Consider the following 9914-nt stretch of genomic DNA (forward strand, 5'->3'; position numbering starts at 1 on the left):
CTTAGGCAGGCTCCATGCTCAGTGTGCTCCATACCCTTACACTGGGTTTGATCTCACAACCCTGAGATCATGACCTAGTCAAGCTCAAGATTTGGATGCTTAACCAACCGAGCCACCCAGATGTCCCAGGATCTGTAGAGTTTAATGGGAGTTGGAAAAGTCTGCATGATTTGAAAACTAGACAGGGAAGCCCAAGTACAAATATATAGGAAGATGTGTTGGATACCTTAATAGAGAGAAGGGGTTGGTAAAACAAAGGGTAGGAATTAAGAGATGTAATGAAAACATACAAATGGCTATCAGACACATGAAAAAATGTTCATCATCACTAGCCCTCAGGGAGATTCAAATTAAAACTACATTGAGATATCACCTTACACCAATTAGAATGGCCAAAATTAGCAAGGCAGGAAACAACATGTGTTGGAGGGGATGTGGAGAAAGGGGAACCCTCTTACACTGTTGGTGGGAATGCAAGTTGGTGCAGCCACTTTGGAGAACAGTGTGGAGATTCCTCAAGAAATTAAAAATAGAACTTCCCTATGACCCTGCCATTGCACTCCTGGGTATTTACCCCAAAGATACAGATGTAGTGAAAAGAAGGGCCATCTGTACCCCAATGTTTATAGCAGCCATGACCACGGTCGCCAAACTGTGGAAAGAACCAAGATGCCCTTCACCCGACGAATGGATAAGGAAAATGTGGTCCATATACAATATGGAGTATTATGCCTCCATCAGATAGGACGAATACCCAACTTTTGTAACAACATGGATGGGACTGGAAGAGATTAGGTTGAGTGAAATAAGTCAAGCAGAGAGAGTCAATTATCATATGGTTTCACTTGTTTGTGGAGCATAACAAATAGCATGGAGGACATGGAGAGTTAGAGAGGAGAAGGAAGTTGGGGGAAATTGGAAGGGGAGGTGAACCATAAGAGACTATGGACTCTGAAAAACAATCTGAGGGTTTTGAAGAGGCGGGGGGTGGGAGGTCGGGGTACCAGGTGGTGGGTATTAGAGAGGGCACAGATTGCATGGAGCACTGGGTGTGGTGCAAAAATAATGAATACTGTTATGCTGAAAATAAAAAATAAATTAAAAAAAAGAGAGAGATGTAATGGGGTTGAGACTACAACCAGCCCTAAACAAAATTGTGGTTTCTCCATAGTGCCACCTGTACCTCTTTCACTAGCCAATTCTTGCTGTTTTTAATACCACTCCCACCTCTGAGCATTGAGCAAACCAATACTAAGTTGTACGTGGCTTAGTGTATTTTCTTTCTCAGCAAAACTATGCCTTTCTTAGAAAAATATTTTATTTATTTGAGCGAGCGAGAGAGAGAGAGCATGAAAGCACAAGAGGAGGGAGAGGCAGGGGAGAAGCAGGCTCCCCACTGAGCAGAGAGCCCGAGGTGGGATTTGATCCCAGGACCCTGGGATCATGACCTGAGCCAAAGGCAGATGCTTAACTGACTGAGGCACCCAGGTGCCCCCAACCATGTTTTATTTAATGAATACTCTTGAAAGCTCTTTTTATCACCAAATATACCTTAGTACAATCTCAGAATGAATCAGAATATATGAAACTCAAAATCTCTGGAAAAACTATGTAAGAGTAGCAGTAAAAGTAAGTAAGTATTCTATTCTCTAGAATATCTAATTCTGAGGTAGGGATGGAAGGTGAGGAGAAGCACGACCAAAAGGGAATAGAGCACTAAGAAATCCACATGTGGAACATCCTTGTGGGTCTGGGCAGGGACTCTTATTCTCCCATGTCCTGTAAGACATCCTTCTACTTCTCTGCATAAAGTATCTGATTCCTAAGTAGGGTATTAGAATTATTTTTCTACATTTTTAGAAATACGAATATTTTAATTAAATAGAATGGACCTTTACAGAAACTTTGAGAGGATATCAGTCAGGAATCTGCCTATTGGCAGTCCCTACCCAGGGAGTCAGTATGACTTGTACAGAGAAGTGATAGAACACTGATTATAATATTTTCTCACTTTTGCCAGATGTCAGCCAAATATATAATTCAAAATATCAAAATATGAAGATTCTCCATTCCAACTCTTCTAAAGAGAACAGCAACCATTTTGAGAAGTGTTTGTGTATACAGATCCCAGGTAGCACACATTCAGCTCTTTTATTTGTTTTCAAAGGACTTACCTTGCAAAAGAGCTCTGAAGAGAAAAAAAAAGTATCAGTGGTATCCACATTCCCACCCTCTCCATTATGATGTGTGAGTCACTAGCCTCATGTGGCTATTTCCCTAGTCACCCCATGTATGCCTCCTTTCCTTTCGTTGCTTAGTCATTAAAGCAATGTGCGGCTTCCTCTGAGAGAATTTTGTAGTTCCTGCTGTAGCTGACGTAATTTTCAGATGAATTTGTATAATAAAAATTTTCACTGTCCTGATTCAAGCCAGAACAACAATAAACTAGGCCAAAGAATGGACTTTGAAACTCCGAAGACTTATCATTATTAACAGCTCAACAACTCTTCCAAAATGGGTTTGATTTTGCCTCTGACCAAGAACAAAAACAGCAATGTACCTTTCCCCTTCATGAAGCTATCTCTAATCTAGTCTGTGATTTGAAATGAAGATAACCATTGCAATGTCAAAATAAAATTAAGCGACTTTACACTTGATCTTAGCCAAAAGGCTGAGAAGTGATTCAAGGGATTTTGAATCCATTTAGATTTCTCCTTGTTTCAGGGATGATACTAATAAGAAGAAGGGGGAAGATCTCATATGTTGTGATTTCAGGGTTTCAGGGTACAATGAGAAAGCACCATTTCTTCCAAAATATCTTCCTCTATTAAACTGCTAATGCCCCAATATCTGTCATCCGTTTATTTGATACTTACTTGTAGTATCTACCACGTACCAGGTATATTCTCAGGAATATGACCAAGGTTGAGGCATATTCAGATGCAGAAAGAGAAATAGTATTAAAAACTACTTGAAAGCTGGCCTGCAGGTAATGGGGGAGGGGAGGGGAGAAAGGGATTAACACCAAAAGAAGAAAAAGTTAAGAAGAGAGAGATAGACAAATTTTTCTGATTTCTTAATTGTGGTCCCAACAGCACTGTCAATATGTCTCATCTACAACTCCAATTAGACGGTTTGGTGATTGTAGCTTTTACCCAACTCGAGTGTGTCTTAATTGTGCGAGAGAAATATCCTGAAAAAAGTAATGTTTTACATCTTTATTTCTTTATTTTGAGGGTTTTGAAATGTTATCAAATAATAAATTAATAAATTTTACTATTTAAATTAAATTAAATTCAGTAATTAAATGTTCACTATGTTTTCAACTTCTAATTGATTCATCACTCTTGTTTAAAGAGATAAATATTTTGCATAGCTTATCAAGGTTTTTCCCCAAGTCTTTTTTAATTTTTAATTCCTGATCAAATATTAATCTAAGATATATGGGGTTTTTTGTGTGTGTGAACTAACTGAATATGTTCAAAGATCAGTGATTACACCTTGTTGGCATTGACAGTTTCCCCAAAAGACCAACATCAGTTTTAGCAGCATTTTTCATGTGATTCCTGAGACCAGTAGGCAATGATCTTGATAATACCCTGGCCACATTGTTAAATAAGACCTATACTTGTGGGGCGCCTGGGTGGCTCAGTGGGTTAAGCCTCTGCCTTCGGCTCAGGTCATGATCCCAGGGCCTGGGATCGAGTCCCACATTGGGCTCTCTGCTCAGCAGGGAGCCTGCTTCTCCTCATCTCTCTCTCTGTCTGTCTCTCTGACTATTTGTGATCTCTCTCTCTGTCAAATAAATAAATAAAATCTTAAAAAAAAAAGTTTAAGGCCCCCGGCGCGCAGGCCTTGCCGAGCCGGCCGGCCGGCCTGGCTCCCCTCCCCGGCCCGACGGGCGGGCGGGCTGCCCTGAGGAGGCGGGGAGGGGAGGGCTGGGCCGGCCGGCGGGTGGGCTACGATGCCGAACTTCTGCGCTGCCCCCAACTGCACGAGGAAGAGCACGCAGTCGGACCTGGCCTTCTTCAGGTTCCCGCGGGATCCGGCCAGATGCCAGAAGTGGGTGGAGAATTGTAGGAGAGCAGACTTAGAAGATAAAACGCCTGATCAACTAAATAAACATTATCGATTATGTGCCAAACACTTTGAGACCTCTATGATCTGTAGAACTATACATTTTGCAGAGGCATCAGAAAACTAAAGAATGATTGGGTTATTTTATTTCTCAAAATTAATTGAAGCAGATACTTGTGAAGTCATTGGGAGAGTCCTTATAGGACAGTTCTTCGAGATAATGCAATACCAACAATATTTGATCTTACCAGTCATTTGAACAATCCACATAGTAGACACAGAAAACGAATAAAAGAATTGAGTGAAGATGAAATCAGGACACTGAAACAGAAAAAAATTGATGAAACTTCTGAACAGGTACCAAAACATAAAGAAATAAACAACAGCAATGCTCAGAATCCTAGTGCAGAAGAAGGGGGTGAGGAACAGGATGAAGATATTTTACTTTTAACCCTTGAAGAGAAAGAAAACAAAGAATACTTAAAATCTCTGTTTGAAATTTTGATTCTTACGGGAAAACAAAACATACCTCTGGATGGGCATGAAACTGATGAAATTCCAGAGGGTCTCTTTACTCCTGATAACTTTCAAGCGCTGCTGGAGTGCCGGATAAATTCTGGTGAAGAGGTTCTGAGAAAGCGCTTTGAGACAACAGCAGTTAACACATTGTTCTGCTCAAAAACACAGCAGAAACAGATGCTAGAGATCTGTGAGAGCTGCATTCGGGAAGAAACTCTCAGGGAAGTGAGAGACTCGCACTTCTTTTCCATCATCACTGATGACGTAGTGGACATAGCAGGAGAAGAACACTTGCCTGTGTTGGTGAGGTTTGTTGATGAATCTCATAACCTCAGAGAGGAATTTGTGGGCTTCTTGCCTTATGAAGCTGATGCAGAAATTTTGGCTGTGAAATTTCACACTACGATAACTGAGAAGTGGGGGTTAAACATGGAGTATTGTCGTGGACAGGCTTACATTGTGTCCAGTGGATTTTCTTCCAAAATGAAAGTTGTTGCTTCTAGACTTTTAGAGAAATATCCCCAGGCTGTCTACACACTTTGCTCTTCCTGTGCCTTAAATATGTGGCTGGCAAAATCAGTGCCTGTTGTGGGAGTGTCTGTTGCGTTAGGAACAATTGAGGAAGTTTGTTCTTTCTTCCATCGATCTCCACAACTGCTTTTGGAGCTTGACAATGTAATTTCTGTCCTCTTTCAGAACAATGAGGAAAAGGGTAAAGAACTGAAGGAGATCTGCCATTCTCAGTGGACAGGCAGGCATGATGCTTTTGAAATTTTAGTGGACCTCCTACAAGCACTTGTTTTATGTTTAGATGGTATAAATAGTGATACAAATATTAGGTGGAATAACTATATAGCTGGTCGAGCTTTTGTACTCTGCAGTGCAGTAACAGATTTTGATTTCATCGTTACCATTGTTGTTCTTAAAAATGTTCTATCTTTTACAAGAGCCTTTGGGAAAAATCTCCAAGGGCAGACCTCTGATGTCTTCTTTGCAGCCAGTAGCTTGACTGCAGTGCTGCATTCACTAAATGAAGTGATGGAAAATATTGAAGTTTATCATGAATTTTGGTTTGAAGAAGCCACAAATTTGGCAACTAAACTTGATATTCAGATGAAACTCCCTGGGAAATTCCGCAGAGCCCAGCAAGGTAACCTGGAATCTCAGCTCACCTCTGAGAGTTACTATAAGGAAACTCTAAGTGTTCCAACAGTGGAACACATTATTCAGGAACTGAAAGATATATTCTCAGAACAGCACCTCAAAGCTCTTAAATGCTTATCTCTTGTACCCTCTGTCATGGGACAGCTCAAATTTAACACATCAGAGGAACACCATGCTGACATGTACAGAAGTGACTTGCCCAATCCTGACACACTCTCAGCTGAGCTGCATTGCTGGAGAATCAAATGGAAACACAGAGGGAAAGATATAGAGCTTCCATCTACCATTTATGAAGCCCTCCATCTACCAGACATCAAGTTTTTTCCCAATGTTTATGCATTGCTGAAAGTCCTGTGTATTCTTCCTGTGATGAAGGTTGAGAATGAACGCTATGAAAATGGACGAAAGCGTCTCAAAGCATACCTGAGGAACACTTTGACAGACCAACGGTCAAGTAACTTGGCTTTGCTTAACATAAATTTTGACATAAAACATGATCTCGATTTAATGGTGGACACATATATCAAACTCTATACAACTAGGTCAGAGCTTCCTACAGATAACTCAGAAACCATTGAAAATACCTAAGAAACGTTTAAAGTAGGCTTTCTCTTATGTTTGATATTTGGAAAAATCTGTAAGAAATTTGAAAACATCTTACAGAAAAGCTGTCAGGTGTATGTAGGCCACTTAATCACTGAATATCTTGACGTATTGACCTCTCATTGAGTATATTAGCCGTTGATAATCTGCCTATTTAAATGGCCCCTGTTTAAACTCTCATGCTTTGGAGACATACCTGTTCTTCCAGAAGATAGCATTGAATGTGCCACATTACACTTCTGTGGGATTTCTGCTAGTGGCACTTGGGAATTGTTTTAGTTAAGTCATTTTAGACATAACATTTATTATCACTGGATCCAATTGTTGGGTATTGAGTTATCACTTTTTAGAAGATAAAGATTTTGAAGAGGTATGGGGGAAGGGATACATTTTAGAAAATGTTACAAGAAGCTCATGAGTGACCCTTGAGTAGTAGGAGTGTTAGTATGTTAAAATCTGTAATGGACAGTTCAGGGAGTTACCAGACAGAAACACATGAGCTTGCCAAGCAACTATTGCAGTAGAGATTTTGTCTTTATCAAATGAACTTAACAGAACAAGCTACAGTTAAAGTTTGAATGGGAGAGCCTCCCATTGTTCCACATTGGGTTGTTGCTGTTTACATTCCTTTGTTGAGCCTACATCTTCATAAGGTCTTTAGCATGAGTATGTTGAAACACCTACAACTTCATAAGCTTTTTAGCAGGTATATGTTGAACACCTCTGTTCATGGTCAAGGCAGGATCAGAGGCCATGGATACTGACAACTGATTTGTCTGTTTTCCTCTGTCTTTTTCCATGACTATATCTACTGCCTCGTCTTGATTTATAAACAAAACCTGGAAAACCTACAGAAATAAGTGTTTTGTGGTTTATCTAGGAATAACACAGAAAATATTACTGTTATTTTTGGTGAAAAAGATCAATTTTGTATAGTTTATTTCAACTTAAATAAAATGTGAATTTTGTTTAAAAAAAAAAAAAGTTTAAAAAAAAAAAAAAAGACCTATACTTGCAATAGAAATCTCACAGCCTGAGATGGCTGTTTTTTGGAGATTAGAGTTTATTTTCTAAATCTTCCTTACTCTCTACTTAAGCATACGGTCAATGAATTTCTCCCCCATAAACATCAACAATTCATCCTTTAATAGACCTGATACCATAAACATACAAAAAATATTAAAATTATGATTGTGAAATACTACTTTGACATATATGTAATATAATATTGTTGTTTAACATAAGCTCAAAACTAGAGTGGTGGTACTTGTTATGTAATCAAATTTTAGTCATGTGAAAGTTGATAATTTCTGGTACATTACTATCTGACTTATTCCACTTATCATAATGCACTCTGGTTCCATCCATTCTGATGCAAATGGAAAGATTTCATTATTTTTGATGGCTGAGTAGTATCCCATTATAGATATATACACACATGTTCTTTATCCATTCATCCGTTGATGGGTATCTTGGCTCTTGCCATAATTTGGTTATTGTTGACAGGGCTGCTATAAACGTTGGCATGCATGTTTTGTAGTCACTTGTATGTCTTTGGAAAAAATATATCTTCATGACTTCTGCCCATTTCTCAATGGGATTATTTCTTTTTTGAGTGTTGAGTTTGATAAGTTCTTTATAGATTTTGGATAAAAACCTGTTATCAGATAGTCATTTGCAAATAACTTCTACCATTTCATAGGTTGCCTTTTAGTTCTGTTAATTGTTTCCTTCACTGTGCAGATGATTTTTACCTTGAGGAAGTCTCAATAGTTGATTTTTGTGTTTCTTTTCCTAGGTTCCGGAGACTTTTATAGTAAGACACAGCTGCAGCCAATGTCAAAGAGGTTACTACCTGTGTTCTCCTCTAGGATTTTGATGACTTCTTTTCTCACATTTAGGTCTTTCATCCATTTTGAATTTATTTTTGTGTATGGCATAAGAAAATGGTCCAGTTTCATTCTTCTGCAAGCCACTGTGCAGGTTTGCCAATACCATTTGTTGAAGAGACTCTTTTTTCCCCCATTGGATATTACTCCCTGCTTTGTCAAAAACTAATTGACCATATAGTTGTGGGTCCATTTCTGGGATTTCTATAGTGTTCCATTGATCTATGTGTCTGTTTTTGTGCCAGTACCACACTATCTTGATGATTACAGCTTTCTAATACAGATTAAAGTCTGGGATTGTGAAACCTCCCACTTTTCTTTTTTTTTTTTTTTTCTTTTTTTTTCAACATCACTTTGACTATTCAGGTCTTTCCTGGTTCCATACAAATTTAAGGACTGCTCTAGCTCTGTAAAAAATGCTGGTGTTATTTTCACCAGGCTTGTGTTGAATGTGCAGAATATTGGATAGTATGGGCCAATATTTGTTCTCCCTATCCATGAGCATGGAATGTTTTTCCATTTCTTTGTGTCCTCATCAATTTCATTCGTAAGTGCTCTATAGTTTTTAGCTACAGATTTTTTCCTCTTTGGTTAAATTTATTCCTAGGTATCTTGTGGTTTTAGGTGCAGTTGTAAATAGGATCAATTCCTTGATTTCTCTTTCTGCTGTTTCACTATTGGTGTATAGAAATGCAACGGGGGCGCCTGGGTGGCTCAGTGCGTTAAGCCTCTGTTTTTGGCTCAGGTCATGATCTCAGGATCCTTGGATCAAACCCTGCATAAGGGCTTTCTGCTCAGCAGGGAGCCTGCTTCCTCCTCTCTCTGCTGCCTCTCTGCCTACTTGTGATCTCTCTCTCTTTTTCTCTCTCTCTGTTAATAAATAAATAAAATCTTTAAAAAAAACTGAGAGAGGGTGCCTGGGTGGCTTAGTTGTTAAGTGTGTGCCTTTGGCTCAGGTCATGATCCCAGAATCCCAGGATTTGGGCCCACATGGGGCTTGCTGCTGGATGGGAAGCCTGCTCAGTGAATGGTAGCTGTAGAAAATGTGAAACCTAAAATTTCCCTCTCCCTCAATGGCATGGAGATGGAGAAAATGAATGATATTGCAATATGTGTGCAACTTGATAGGTCATATGATCTATAAAACTAGTCTTCCACTTATAAATTCTGTACCAAAAGTTATAAACAAATTGCTAATATGCCATAAAGACAATATTCTAAATGGTGGTTAAGCTCCCTACATCAGCCAGTTTAAACCATTTTAACCTGGAATATAATACAAAGAGTACATTACTGTATACTTATTGTTCTCATAGTAGTGGCACCTCCTAGGAGACGTGGGCCCCTGAAGGAGGAGTGAGCTATCAATCATCTTGGGAGTGCAGAACTATAAACCAGTCTGTTCATCAGCATGTGCGGGTCAATGAGACATATCTCTATTAAGATATATCATATATCAGTTTCAGAAAAAAAAAAAAACATACCTGAAGTAACAAACTATAAAAAGTAGCAAGACACAGAATCACAATTATCACTTAGGCTACTTAGGCTAGCATCATTGTGGTGATAATAGAGAACGTCTTGGTGTATTCCTCCTGCATACAACTTTAACTTGTAGTAAACACAGACCACTTTATATTTATGGTTTGTTTTCAAATCATA

The 9914-nt window shown here is 39.0% G+C and overlaps 1 protein-coding gene across 1 annotated transcript; it reads left to right on the forward strand.

Moving 5' to 3' along the window:
- The first annotated feature begins 3844 nt into the window (after positions 1-3844).
- LOC116583024 (52 kDa repressor of the inhibitor of the protein kinase-like) lies at positions 3845-7347 on the forward strand. The gene is made up of 2 exons (XM_032330936.1): positions 3845-4174; positions 4270-7347. Exons 1-2 carry the CDS (start codon positions 3965-3967, stop codon positions 6346-6348), a joined length of 2289 nt encoding a protein of 762 aa, XP_032186827.1. The 5' UTR covers positions 3845-3964; the 3' UTR covers positions 6349-7347.
- The last annotated feature ends 2567 nt before the right edge of the window (positions 7348-9914 follow it).

The sequence above is a fragment of the Mustela erminea genome, chromosome X (genome assembly GCF_009829155.1).
Source record: "Mustela erminea isolate mMusErm1 chromosome X, mMusErm1.Pri, whole genome shotgun sequence".
NCBI lineage: Eukaryota > Metazoa > Chordata > Mammalia > Carnivora > Mustelidae > Mustela > Mustela erminea.